Source organism: Aythya marila (genome assembly GCF_965140915.1).
Source record: "Aythya marila genome assembly, chromosome: 5".
Lineage (NCBI taxonomy): Eukaryota > Metazoa > Chordata > Aves > Anseriformes > Anatidae > Aythya > Aythya marila.
In genome coordinates this window covers 17,171,706-17,186,987 of record NC_139046.1, presented here as the reverse complement: position 1 = coordinate 17,186,987, position 15,282 = coordinate 17,171,706, and the positions used below count along the sequence as shown (strand labels likewise).

Here is a 15,282-nt window from a genome sequence, read left to right as displayed (position 1 = left end):
ATTTCAGCTTGCACCTATCACTGCTCGGAAGTCTTTGAAACCAAGCAGTTAAGAAGGCATCAAGAGGCTTATTGTTCAGCTGCAGAGAATGAAACATAAAAAGAGGCGTAGTTAAATGTTGCAGCTCTTCTGCTGGTTATGCCATCAAGATTTGTTTCTTCTGTAATTAGGGTAAAGATGTTCTCTTTCATCTCTTTATCATTTGTAGAGTCAAACTCTTGTGAATGAACTATTGTTACCTCCAAAAGCACTGCTTCTGTGTAAGGCACGTGGAAGACTGGGCATTTGCAATGTCACTGCCTACACCATTAAATCTCCAGATAAAACTTATTTTCTTGTCTGGGCTTACAACCTGCACTTCACCCCTGAACCACAGCAGTAGGGCCTTGATTATCGTTCTGCCTGTACTGGCATAAATAATGATAACCTGCTATATAACCTGATAAGCAACTACCTCTTCCAGAAATGTTATCACACTGAATCATGACTTAAAACCTTGCATCGTAGTATTATTTCCTTCTAGATCAGAACAGAATCCTCCTCTAAGCAAATATTTTATACTAGACAGTAACACAAATGTCTTTAAAATGAAATAAAAGGAAATCCTTATGAATCAATTTAGGTATTTCTGGCAGAAAATGATGAAGTGAATGTTGAAGAAATACATTCTGTACTCATGAAGGCAAACTCCCAGAGGTGAAATCCTCATTACAGTCTTTTACAAGTCCCTTTCTAACACATAATAAAGCTTTTCACTACACAGGCAGAATTAAATGAAAAGATTAACACCCACTCACCTCTGAAATGCAAGAAGAGCCTTTCTCTGTAAGACCTCTTGCATCCCCCGCAAAGATGCTAAAAAGGATATATTTAATCAGTGATATGCAAGATCAAGAGATTTCATTCCACATGCTCACTGAACTAGTGCTAATATATTGACTAGGGAAAATGGCTGCACACAGAAGTTTTAATATTAAGTCTAGTATTCTGATAGGTATCCTTTTTTAGGCAACATGAGAATTTCCAGATTTGAGTGTTTATTCTTATCTTACCATCAGTAGCCTGCAGACTGTAAGTCAATCCCAGTGCCAAGTAGCCTTTTGCTTTGAACTCAGACGTTTTGTCTCCAAGATCAACAACTGTTTTGGCAAATCTTTCTGCTTCTTCCAACTGAAAACATTATAAAACATCCATATAAGTCTAAAACTAGCTAAAGCTTAATGAGAAGAATACACAACATGTGTATTATGCTCACTGAATCTGTTGAAATCTCAGTCATAAACACTTTTAGGACTGCTTCTCTTTCCATTAGACCTAGTTTTCTTGCTAAGTTCACAGTATGGAATGCAGATTTAAGAATGCTGAAGCACCCACTCTTATGGTTGAAATAAATACTGGTACAAAAAGCAAAATTACTGTGTTTTCACCTTTTCGTTTAAATTAAGAAGGCATTTCTGTTCTATAGCTGCCATCTACCATTTTTGCATTTCATAGTTAATATTGAGTTCTTGCCCCACAAACCATTTCTTTAAGAGAATCAATTACAAAAAACATGGTTCCAAGTCTGCAAAGACTATAGCCATGCAAATCCCTGCATCACATACAATATTGCTGAATGTATGCAAATTCATGAAGAAAGAAACTTGTAAAAGATCAGGGTTTAACTGCATACCCAGGCTAGCATGTTATTCAACAATCTAGAAAGAAAATTAAATAAATGTTTGAATCCATTCCTGTAAATGTAAATGCTAAGTATAGCTAGCTACTCCATATAGAGTCAATCCATAGGGAGCAATTTACAGAAGTAGGATCTACGTTAATTACTAAAACTACTGTTATCAGCCTGAACAAGTCGTATATCTACTACTGTGCTATTTTCTCAGTTTCTGATTGTGACCCTTCTCATTCTTTTTGAAATATTCTTTTGAAAATTACATTTATTTCTTGAAAATTCGTATTATGATCTTAGACCACCTTAATGTTTTTTGTATAGATTCATCAGTTTCAAGGATATGAATAATGCAACTCAAGTAACACTTTTGCAAAAGACACTGCCTCTACTAGGAATTCATGAACACCAGCTGTCTCCAAACATGGTGTCAGTGGAAAAGTTTCTCAAAAAGAATGAGGGATTTGTCCCATTCACTTCCCAAGATAGTTATTTTCTACAGACATCAGTCAAATTTTTAATCTCTGTATGCCAACAACGTTTCAATTTCTAATACATTCTGTCTTAGATCAGTACAAAGATATGCCATGTGGATAAGCTTAACCATTGCTGTCAAGTATTTTAAAGCCATGCAACAGGGATGTACATGTGCATACACTTATCTGTACTATATTTTCTGTGACGATCTTATGCACAGTCACTGACCAAAATTATTTGCTACATCTCTAAACCAAGATTTTGTTGCACTTTAATCTCAGATCTTGCTGAAAAGACCAACAGCGGTGGCAAGGCTTACCCAGTGGAGAGATCCCATACAGAGCTTTGCAGCAAGGAGTGGAATAGTTGCATCATCTGGTTTCAAACGTATACATTCCTTCAAGACTTTAACTGCTCGAGCAGACTGTTAAAAACATTTTCCATTGAAATTACTAAAAACATAAATACATTTCACAGATACAAGATTAGTATTTCCATTTTCTGCTTTATTTTTCCCCTACATGAAGGAGCCATTACTGAACATTTTGTTGAAAATTTGTCACAAGAACTCTTCCCATGGAACAGAAGAGTTTAGCCACTGCTGTAGTTATTCTCCTCCTATGAACTATGATGAAGAGTCCCAGGTGAAATATTTGCTCAGAATGTATTCCCAATGGTACATAATTCAGGAAACAGTTTTGAGATGCATTTAAAAACTTTGGTAGGCCTACAGGCTCACATTACATCAAGGAAAATGAAAGAGAAGAAACAGGGGACGGTAATCAGAACAAGCTATGTTTTAGTGCTCTTTGGGAGTTATAGCAGCACATAAGAACAGTAGATATAATACAAGACATTATAACAGACTGTCATTGCTCCTCTTTTTAAATTATTTTTCCTCTATCCAATCGTAGTTTAAGAGAGCATTCTAAATGAACAGAGAATGACAAGAATCAAGCACTTTAAGAATCAATATACTTCAAAAAATAACTTTGGAAGAAATAAAATCATTCCTTTCCCCCACACTGAAGATAAGCAAGTTATCTCTACTGTGAATGATCTTTAAAAAAAAAAAGCATTTACATTATATAATTAATATAAAATATTTTTCATAACGTGAGATGAAAAGCAAAAGGAACTGTAAATAGAAGATTGCATCTAATAATAAAATCTACTAGATTACAAAAAATATATATTTTTTCTCATTTTAATAGTACAGCACGCACAGTCTCAAATACAATAATAGAGATAGCCAAATTCCCAAAGAAAAAAAAAGAACAAGAGCATTATTAATCGGCATTAATTTGTACCTAGAAATAACGTTTGTTCATCAAAACAGCACATGAACAGGGATTTTACTGGAAAACATGATCTGGTATAATTCATATTCATTTAGCTTAGCTTGAGCTTGTTGGTAAGATAGTTCTTACCATCAGCTTTTAGTCCTCTTAAGTTAGAAACCATTTAAAATAAAAGGATTTTTACATTCTTTCTACAGCACTAGGCATGAATTCACAAATACAGTGTAGTTAGCCGGTTTACAGATGAGAATTAATTTCAAAAACAATACAGGTGAAAAATTATAGAAGTGCAAAATACTGTTATCAAAAGCCAACAAAACAAGAATTACATCAAAAAATTAAGACTTACTTTTCCTGCTGCCATCAAGGACAATGCAAATTGATACCAGAGATGGAATTCTTCAAATGCAAACTTCATGGCTCTTTCTAAACACTATTTTTTTGGGGAAACATTTTCATTAAAGGAACGTTCTTCAATTATTAAGAAGATATACTAGTATAAAATTTTTATAGACTAACATATAAAACACATGTAAACAAAAATATGAATTATTCAATAAGTGGAAACAGCTGCTAGACTATATATGTAGGAAAAAAAGAATTGAACTGAAAATTGATTTCCCATATACTAACATACTCCTACTGTCCTATTCAGTCTGAGAGAAGCAATTATAAAAATCAGTCGGCTTATTCTTAAATGAAGGTATCTAGAGCAAAAGCTCCAACAGGCAAGAGAAGTCTTAAGTGAAAAGAAAAATTGTACACACACATTCTTTAACTTATGAACACTAGTCTAGCAATGGCACTGTACATACTTATCAATACCACTTAAAAGTGGGAGAGGAGAAAGAAATAACATTCTCAGGTGAACCTAAGAATTTTAGCTTGGCACACTAAATACTCTGCTGAGATTTTCTAATTTAATAATGGAATTCCAAAAGGAAATTCATTATTACTAACTGAAATTAAATATACTACAAACATGTTTTGTGCTAATTTTGAAGGTTTGGTATCTGCTGTTTTCCATAAGAACTATTTCATTTTGCTATGCTCTTTTTGCTTATCAGGCTAGCTCTAAGGAGTTGGAATACTTGAAAAGTGGAATGCTTCTCTGGATTAAACTGTTTCAGCAATTAACATTCCCATCTGCAATGTGAAATTAATGAAGCAGCTTTTCTGATCTGACAGCTATAATGTATAGGTTTAATTGCAAGACCATGAATTAGTTTTTACATTCAAACTCAGAAAGCACTGCCAGGTATGTAGTGTGTTCCCAAATAATAGACTGCCTAATGATGCTTTTTTTCCCATTTCTACATATACACGTATGTATGCATATATGAGCATTAATTATACCGAGCCACTGATTCACAGTTAGAAACAAAAACAATTTTCTAGGCCCCACTTAATTAAAAATAACTTGCCCATTCTAACTGACAGAAAATACAAAAGTTGGAGAAGTTGTTAATAACAAAACAAAACAAAACAAAAAAATTATAAGAACACAAGGGTCTTCAATTGTATTCTAGAAGGCTCGAGTTTCAATGGACTAATTAATAATCTATATGCTGTTCAGACTCTAAACCAATGATCTATATGCTGATCACTGCTGTTCTGAAACATTCTCTCAGAAGCGAGACATGGCCCTGAAAAAGTGAGAGCAGATATTGACCTGATGGAGGAAACCTTATTGCTAACACCCTGTGATTTCCTGCACATTTGGCAATTCTGCCAAGTACCTGTCTTTGACTATGCACACAGCGTGGCAGTTACAAAAATAAGTACTTCAAGTGACTGTCTTTTACTGCATTTAACATCCACTCTGGAAGTTCTGTATATACCTTTATTTAGAAACAGTCCTTCTGGATGATACTGGGAGGCTAAAAACAGGAAGATATTTCATCACATACAACACCTTGACATCCAAGGCCTGTGTCTGTTCTTTTCAGAGGTTGTTTTAGAAACACATTTAACCCTCTATTTTCATCTGCTTTGGTTTTCTTCAGTGAAATGAGGATTACAACGACAAGGAGGAAGTAAAGAGCCATATAAAATAGAGAAGAATTCTGCCAGGGAATTCTTCCCATTTCTCTGATTTATGATGCTTCCTGACTGATCTTAGAGCTCTGAAGGTCTTTCCCGTAAACAGAACTTAAATAATTGGTTTAACCAAATGTTTAAGTTGTGCTCATCTTGAAATAAGATTGCCAACACTTAAAATAATAAAACTTGATGCGAATAACAGTAATAATATAATATCTGTTATAATTGAAACCAAAACCAAATCCATTATTCCAGCCACAATGTAAAGATACCAGATAAGAACTACTAACACTTTGAAAGAAATGTCTGGAAAGCACCCTAAACTATGAATACTATTTCTGAGCCTGACCACTTAAGAAAACAAGATCTAACTTTTCCTTAACATTTTTGCCCAGAGAAGCTGTGGAGTATCTCTGGAGATACTCAAAACCCGCCTGGATGCCATCCTGTGCACTGTGCTCTAGCTGACCCTGCTTGGCAAGGGAGTTGGATTAGATGATCTCCAGAGGTCCCTTCCAACCTCAACCATTCTGTGATTCTGTAATTGTAACCCAGGGCTACACACCCCCTGCCCATGTGGTAGGTTAATACGTAAAAAGGAAAGGTTTCACCAACCCTGCCAGCTGTTTAAAGAAGAAAGAAATCAGAGTTTTCAAGTGTTTTTTTTTTTTTTTTTTTTTGTTGTTGTTGTTGTTTTTTTTTCCCTCTAAATAATTGTTAATATCTACCCTTTAAACAGTTCTAGATGTAAAATATATAGAGATTTGTCTCCCACAGCTTTCTTTGATGCAACTGCCTAAAGCTCCATGAAGGTGACAGTGTCTGTACCAGCAGGTAAATGCAAATTTTCCTGAGTTATATTGTAGAATCATGGTTTCGTATAAATTTTCATATTCCTTGGTTTCATTTCTAGTATACTGATTAAAATTGACCTGTATGCACAACTTGCATCTGTGCAATATTGTCAAGGGGAGAATACTCCAATTCAGAGCTTAATATCACAGAAAGTGTGGATTTAAGAATCACTATCAACATATATTAGTGAAAAACCAGGGTTTTACTTTTACCTAATTAAAATAGTCCTTTATTATGGTAAAGGGGTGCGATTTCTTAACAAATCAATCCCTGAATATGCTTTCTTTCTTTATTTCTTAAAATATTTCTTCCAGGTATCACTAATTAATCACGGTCATCTACAGTATCCTGCTGCTGGGTGAGCACTGTTTTGAGCAGCAGAAAGATCTGCTCTGTCCAAAGAGTGGCTGAGCAGGCTGTTTCTCAGATTTAAAACAAACAAACAAAAAACAATTTTAACAATATTTGAAAATTTCCTAAGGTACTAAGCCTAACAAAATGCACCCAAGATGCAGAAACACAAGACATCTGAGAGAGAGAACACACTTTCCTACAGACTTCAAAAAAAAAAAAAAAAAAAAAAAAGTAATACATTCCCCTTTTATCAACTCTAAAATTATTTTACTAACTACTACAAATTTGGAACACTCCAAATAATATGAGATGCACAAAATAGATTTGTTTCAAAATAAAACCTCAAAAGTCCTTTGTCTGGATATTAATACTGGTGATCTATTCATTAGAAAATGTTCTAGGTGGAAAAAACTCCAACCATTAATATCTGTATCTTATTACAAACACACATTAGTAGATTCATGGCAATATATTTAAACGGGCACAGTTAGAAAAATTGAGTTTGTATCTTTTAAGCTTTGAAAGGGAAATCAGAAGCAACTAAATTCTCTAGACCAAATGAAACAGAAGAATCAAAAGGAAAAGGCCTATGAACATTCAAAATCTTGTTTTTCTTGTAGTACTTCAGCCCTGCTAGTTTAGCTATTGAAGTTCATGTCTCTGGCTGTCTCAAACTCTTCCAGTCATTCCTCAACAGCTTTTATGTTTTGCTTTTCTTTCCTGCTGTCTGTTTAATGTGCATCTTTTTAAGCAGATCCATGCCTCCCCAGCTAAAAAGCATGTGAACTCCCGTGCCACTAAACATTACTCACACCTTTCACCATTTCTGTGATTGACTGCCTCGAGTCACCTGTAAAAATTCAGACAGTAAACATTTTTGGATGGGAAGTATCTATAGTAGTCAGAATGACAGTATCCTGTATTTGTTTAGCCCTAGAATACTAAGAAAACTAACATGATTAACAGAAACAAACAACAAAGATGCAGTTGAATATTCACTGCAATGGACAAACCTCTGAGAGCATTTCATATTGGCCTCTTCTTCCCAAGGCTATCGTAAGTAAATCATATACTACAGATGCACTTTGCAAACTGATGATACGATCATTTTTGTGTTCTGGTATTCGGCTCAATACGGCATCACGGTTAGCCTGAAACATACACCAAAAAGAAACCAAGTCAGCCACTAAAATTAAACCTGTTTTTTTTATTATTATTATTTTTTTTTTGGCTCAGGTAACTACTGTTCTAATCAGACTGAAAGTCTGAATCACCAAGTTGTCACATTAGCTGAAAGATTTATGTTTCTATATGGACCTATTTTTAATCACTTGATTCTAATTACATATATTACATAGCATATACAATTATGAAAGTTCTCAGAAACCCAATAAAGTATGTTTTTAAACATAATGCATAGTCATCTTTTAAATTTTTTTGAAGGCAAGTAAAACATTTGATAATGACCTTCAAATCTCCTATTCCATCTTTTTGTAAAATAAAGCAATCGAATTTTTTTGTCTTCATACTCAACTACTCAGAGTATCTTCTTTATTTGTAGATTTGGTGATATTTACATAGTAGCATTTGTGCCAATGGGAATATATCTGGTAGGTTTAATACAGAAGTTAAAGATCCTTCTCTGTCTTTCCCCTCTCCTCCCCTTTTCATTTGGGCAGGATGTGGCCCCCTTAATACATTTTCCTTTCTTTTCCTTTAATAGAATATCCCAAGTTGGAAGGGACCCATAAAGATCATCGAGTCCAACTCCTGGCACTACACAGGTCTAACCAAAATTTATTTAAAAATTATTTTAAAATACATTTATTTAAATAAACTGAACTAAATTTAAATAGGCTGAATTAAAATGCATAGTTTGTTTCCCCCTCCCCCCCTTTAGAGGGGAGGAATAACATCATTAAGCACCAATAAATTGCTTTTCTGTTTTAATAGTATAACATTTGGAGCTCTGATCATACTCAAAGAATCATTAAAATCAGAATAATTAAATACTGAAATAATTTTTCAGAGATGTACGGAGCATAAAATGCACAGACACTTCAAGATTTATCAACTGAACAATCCACAGCTTGGTTTGTAAACACACACCCCCACATACACCCCAAAAAAGACATTGTACTTTCTTTTGATCAAGAAGTCTTCGCCTTTTCCTTTCTACACTGCATAAATATTTAGGCAGCTTCAGGAACTTCTTCCTTTTTAACTCCACGTTTAATCACTCTTGAGTTAATTCCTTACAAGTACAAAACAAGCTATGAAACAGCACTTCTTGTGAAAAAATGACTGACAATGCCAAAGCAGTTTATGGGAGAGGATGCCTTGTTAAGTATTAAATATATATCTGAACAGTAATTTTCTGCTTCCATTCACCTTCCAACCTGAACCCTTCTGTGATTTTGTTACTTACAGCTCAGCTGACATGCAGCAACATGTACACCCACTGCAACTTGGATATCTCAGTCCTTTATATCCTACCTTTCTATTCATTCCTGCTTAGGTAAGGAAAGGCTGGTCTAACTTTGCAAGTGTAACAGCTAGAATACAAGGACGTCTTAAAGTAAGTGATGGCAGAGTTGCAGCTGACTTTCCTCATTATGTATGACAGTACACTGTAGCAGCAGTCGTGTGGCTAAATGAGTGTTTTGTACTCTGAAATGTACCTATAAGAGAATTAGAATACTTAAAAAGCACAGAACTATCTTTCTCAGAGCATTTCTTTCATAAATATTGCAATTTAAATCTTACCCATCAAAGTGTCCATTCCAAATTCAGAAATTCAGGGAACTCAATGTGACACATAAGTGTCATTTACAATCCACTGTCACAACTCAATTTTCTGAATATATGTTGCACTAGATCTAATCCAAATAAGGAGTTATGATGTTAGAGTGCACCACACTTCCCTGAAATTAGCAGTACAATCTGGGGCTTATATACATATAAAAATTTGATTATGTTTATTTACACAAAATGCCACTTATATGTCAGATTTCCATGTTGTTTTCCAATATGTACTTAAATTCATGAAGAACAAAAGTCTTGAAGCACTGTTTATGTTTTTAATAATTCCCAAACAAGAGATCATACTACATTGATAATACAACACCATCTCTAAACAATAGTTTATTCCATCTTCTGTAATCATTCTCACTTAGCCAAATATTGGTTTCAAAATTGTAAGTCATGTATTACTTCTAATCACTACAGCTAGCAAGAGTTCGCATGCACTGAAGCTGAAGTAAGAGCTCTCAACTCTCAGGGAGATAACTCTCACAAAGACAAGTGTGTACCGATGAGTAGTTTTATGGTTTAAAACTTACCACCCTTTTGGTAAGGGCATCATGCAGCAAAAGCAACACACAGTACATAGAAATGTTTGCTCAGTCTAATTTTCTGATGACACATTCTGCCATGAATACATTGCAAGGTAGGTCACTAGTATTAAGGATAGTAGTTTGTACTACTATGTAAGTGTGCAATTCTAATATAGTTCAAATCGGACATCCACTAAACTGTTCTAATCTTATTTAACTACCAAAACAGAAATTATGCCAGAGTGTAAAAGCATTCAAATCACCTACAAAACTTAAAAGACTAAGTCTCAGTGACATGTAATGAGACATACTAATATATGATGCCTGAGACCCTAGAGGTTACACCCCTCCAATAAGAGGCTCAGCCATGATTAGAGCTTAAGCTTCTCATTTCTGTCATTGGAAAATATGCAAATAACCTGGTGTGAGAATGTCATTACATGATAGTTAATGGACGACTAGTAGAATCATGCTAGAGGAAAAAATGAAAAACTGATACAAGGCACAAGAAAGCCATTGAAAGGAATCAACTACTGAGGAAATTAGGAGACTTGAAAAAAATAAAAATAATCCAGCAGCAAATGTTGAATGTCAGTATCATCAAAAATAATTTACATATTTGAGTGATATCTGAGTTCTAACACACAATGGAAAATATTTTCGGCTATGTTTCTTATGCTTACCTAGTAGTCTTTTATTTTATCTTATTTTTTACAACAGAAATAACTTACATTTTGAGTCTGTCTGTCTGAATGGCACTCGCTGGTGTAACAATGGTTCATACCGATAAGAGATGCCAAATCAAAGACCTGGCTCTGTGTTCACCTGCCTATCGTTTGGATGAGGCTAGGTTCAGCCACTCCAAAAGCAGAACTCCTATTCGTAACATTGCTGAACTCATCCTTCTGCCTCAGAAGAGAAGCTTGAGTTTCAGAAATAACTGCCTGCTTTCCTAACAGAAAATGAAACACTGGTCAAAAAGTGAGACACAAAAAAATGTTCTGTTTTCGTTTAAAAAAAGAAAAGGGAATACACACATACACATGCAGCACATGCATATTCACTCTCTTTTACCTACCATAGATTCACTAATAAGCAGCAACAGTAAGGCTTCTTCTGTATTTTCTTGAGGACAAAAGATGCTGTTCAAAACAAGAATTTCATTATTTAAGCAGAAAACATTACTCTTAGGAGTATCTTACACAAATACAGCAAGAGTACTTCAAAAATAGAAAGACTTCCAGAAAAGAGAATAAATACTAACTTACACAGAAAAAACAATTGCTTAAAACTGTTTGCCATCATCCCTCTTACTTGCAAGCCAGTAAAGTATATATTTTCAATGAAATATAATTACTTGTGACTTAATACTGAACGTTTGCATAGGACTAAGCTGCAAACTTTACTACTTTCTTTTAGAGGAAGCAGAAAGCTCCCCATTTACCTATCCAGTCTTCGATGCAGAGTCTAACAACTTGGGAGTAGATCTAATATACCTCACTGGCAATGGTTTCCAGCAAGCAGTATAGCAATTAGAAATATTTACTGGAGAAATCACTTCCTCAGAGAACATAGGGAAGTTACCCCAAAGCTTATCAAAAGGAAAGCAAACATTATTTTCTTCTATTTGAATACCTATAAATATTTTGAAAAACTTTGAACATAAATAAATATTTGTAAATAAGTTAATGCTTGTCTCAGTGAAAATGCTCTTCATGGAGATACTGTGTGGAAAATCCTTCAGCTCACGTATACAAAAAGCTCAATATAGATGACTGAATTCAGACATTTTCTGTCTTCCCTGACAGATGCCTGCTTATGAATGAATTAGCTCCACGGTAATAGGGCAGAGCAAAAAAGGCAATTGGTATTACAAAATGACTACCAAACTGAGGATAAAGAAAACTGAAGAGGCAGTAACAGAGGCCTATAAAATCATAAATGTTATTAGTCATACACCACATACTATCCTCAAAAGAAGTGAATTCACTTAATTAATATATAGGACAGCATATTTAAAACAAAATTTCAAGACAAAAACAAGATTTCAGACTCAAACAGTTGGAGGTCAGAGGAATACCTAGGAAGAAGTCTCCTATAAGTCTGTCTTCGTAGTCATTGTCTTAGGTACTTGCTTTTGATCACTGTTGGGGATGAAATACTAGGCTAGACGTGTTGTCTGATCTGGTATCAATCACTTTAATGTGACCAAAGAAAAGCACTTAATTATATGCTTTGTTGAAACTGTGGAACTTCTTGCTTACATTTCCTAAGAACAAGAAAATTACACTGGACAAAGCTATGCTTTTGAAAGGAGGCATGTTTCTGCAGAAGGATAAGTTGATAACGAAGAACATAAATAAATTTGAAAGATTACACCTGAGAAGCCTGCTGTAAGTATTTTTGACTAAGGAAGCAGAATTGCTAGAAATCTTTGAAGGTAAAGGCTGTTCAGCTTTGTATTAGTAATGTGATAATGTGGTATGACACCGCAATTATGTGGGGTTACTGCTGTATCAAGTACTCACTAATTGAAATCTGCAATAAATGCAGCTAATAATAACAAGGCCACATTCCAGGAAAAAAAGTTTCACACTAACTATATGCTGTAACAGAGGAACTGACTATTCTTTAGTATTTACTGTGAGAAGTCAAGTAGGTCTTTGAATGCTTGAGAAAATATGTGACTCGGCATAAAAGATTTCCTTATAAATTACTTCAGAATATTAGGAAACAAATTTCAACAATATTATGCAGAAATAATTATAGAGCTGAAAGTAATCTTTATCCCTTCTTCCATAAACCTTTTGGAGTTACCCTCCAAGTTCTGTAAGCAAGTTTCATTCACCATAAAGGAAATCAGTAAAACTAAGACAGTACAGTCTAACACTGCGAAGATTTTAATTGTAGGTTTGTTTGTTGTGTGTTGTTTTTGTTTGTTTGTTTGTTTTTCTTTTTCAGTCAAATGATGGCTGAAAAATTTCTTTGGCACTGAAAGTAAAAGCTAGGTATGAAATAGATATGAAATTTATTGGCCTTCATTTGCCCTATGGTGAAAGATAGGGAAATAATTCATTAATCATCTATCTGGTACTATAGCCAAGGTTTATTTTGAACCATTAATTTCTCAAGTTTAAGAATGTATTTAAGATGTATCAATTACACAGAGTTCTCTACGAGGAGCCTTCCTATCTTTCACCATTATAAATTAAAAATGAAACAAAACAACAACAACAACAAAAAAGCCAGAAAACCTAACCTAGTGGGGATTGCTTATCTGCACATTTAATTACAAACACTGAAGTAATTGCTTTATTGACCTTATGTTTATGGCATATCACTTACGAACAAAGAAAGTGTGTGCAAAAACTGCATACTTTTAATTTCAGTGATTGAGGTGTATTCACAAACCAGGTATCTCATTTACCATAAAGGCTGGCTGCATGTACAGTTTGTCAATTATGACCTTGCAGAGAAACACAGTAACCGTTTTGAAAAATTAAACGTTCAACTCTGTGCCTGCATCTTTTCTAGAAGTTCAAAACATTGCCTTTCAATGACTTAACATCCAAGACAATCAGATAAGACAAACTCAGGAGCTCACAGCCCCTAGCAACGGCTGGACAGCATTCTAAAAAAAAAAAAAAAAAAAAAAAAAAGTAATTTATTTGGAGGAAGAAGGTCAAAAATTTCATCTGAATCAGCTAACAGCATCCTCAAAAGAGACTCCCAAATCACACCAATTTCACAGACTGGTTGAGGTTGGAAGGGCTATCTGGAGATTGTTTAGTCCAGGTCTTCTGCACAAAGCAAGGTCAACTGGCAGGTTGCTCAGGAGAGTGTCCAGTTGGATTTTGAGTATCTCCGGTGACGGAGACTCTACAACCCCTTCCAGTTCTGAAAATAAGGTTTTTCCTAAGTTTAAATGGAATTCCAATCTTCCCATCTGCATTAGTAAGTAAAGCACTCACTATCCTACTACAACAAAACATAACTTTATCTAGATCATTATCTCCACTACTACAATCTGTTTCTCAGTTCTCTGGCTCACAATGCTTTCCAGCACGTATCAAAGCAAGCAAGTAGTGGTTGTTTGCTATATTAAATGACCTGATCCCTCAAGGACTTGTGCATAAAATACAAGCAGAGCAGTGCAAAAGTTTTACTGAACATTACAAACATGCAACAAAGTTTCATCAGATCAAACTTAATGACAAAGGAAAAAAAAAGACTGCAAAATGGTTAAGATTTCGTCTCTATAATTTGACACAAACATGTTACTTCCAGGCAGTAAGCTACAACCAAAGGCAATAATAAAGTAAAAAATTCCTTCAATATAATTTTTGGAAATGTCACAGTGGGTCTTAAGGAAGCAATTTTACCCTAGAAATCACTGAACAAGCTATTAAATTTTAAGAAAGTCCAAATTCTAGAAAATGGCAATCCATGTTTAATACTAACAGCGATTGTTTTGGGAAAAAAAAAACAACAACACACACATACACAAACACATTAGCTGCAATTTTGTTGATTCGAAGTATTTAGACAAACTTTCTGTTTTGGAGGGAGCCACTTGCAATGTGGATAGCAGAAGAGGCAGAAGAGCAAACAGCTCTCAAATATCTCAAAATGACAGAAGACAGTCATGCATATTATGCTTTCTTTTGTATTGCAAGGATAATGAGAGATATTGACTCTACCATAAACGACATTTTGAGAGTTGAGAGCAAAGAGTCTTGTGCATACACTGCAAATTTCTGCTTGGAGAAGCACATTGCTTCCTTAGATCTCTTCATAGCATATACATACACACAGCACAGGAAACATCAGTATTCTCATTGTCCAATACCTTCTGCATTTTCAATAATATAAACTAAGTTACCCAGTGCACAGGGTAACAATTGCAATTAGAGAAAGCAAATAGGTACAAACACAAACATACTTTTCTCCAGTGTATACCCGTGGTCGTCTACTGAGTGCATAATTTTTCGTGTTTGAACCTTTCCGTAGTGGATCATCTAGCGGTGATTGGTGAGGAGGATCTTCCAGTGGATTCCAATAACTCTGTTCACACATGCCTCGTAACAAAATTTCAGCCAGTTGTCTTGCTATTGTCTACGGAATTGAAAGATTAATATTTTCATTAGAAATACTGAATCCAGTCTCTTCAAAAATGCTTGGAGTTTTTTAAATGAATATTAGTCATGCAGAATGTATTTTCTCTGATTTTAAATCATCTAAAATATCA

General features: G+C 34.6%; 1 protein-coding gene across 5 annotated transcripts in view; it reads right to left on the bottom strand.

Moving 5' to 3' along the window:
- Positions 1-15,282, bottom strand: part of TTC7B (tetratricopeptide repeat domain 7B) — a 135,972-nt gene that overhangs the window by 69,853 nt on the left and 50,837 nt on the right. For 4 of the 5 annotated variants that reach the window (XM_082762487.1, XM_082762489.1, XM_082762490.1 and 1 more), the window contains 7 exons: positions 14,977-15,149; positions 11,113-11,176; positions 7,713-7,850; positions 3,797-3,880; positions 2,466-2,570; positions 1,053-1,170; positions 798-855 (listed from right to left, as the gene is read on the bottom strand). In XM_082762487.1, the coding sequence (XP_082618613.1) occupies positions 798-855; positions 1,053-1,170; positions 2,466-2,570; positions 3,797-3,880; positions 7,713-7,850; positions 11,113-11,176; positions 14,977-15,149 (740 nt within the window). The remainder of the gene's footprint in view (positions 1-797; positions 856-1,052; positions 1,171-2,465; positions 2,571-3,796; positions 3,881-7,712; positions 7,851-11,112; positions 11,177-14,976; positions 15,150-15,282) is intronic. The other variant, XM_082762488.1, reaches the window with a different exon arrangement.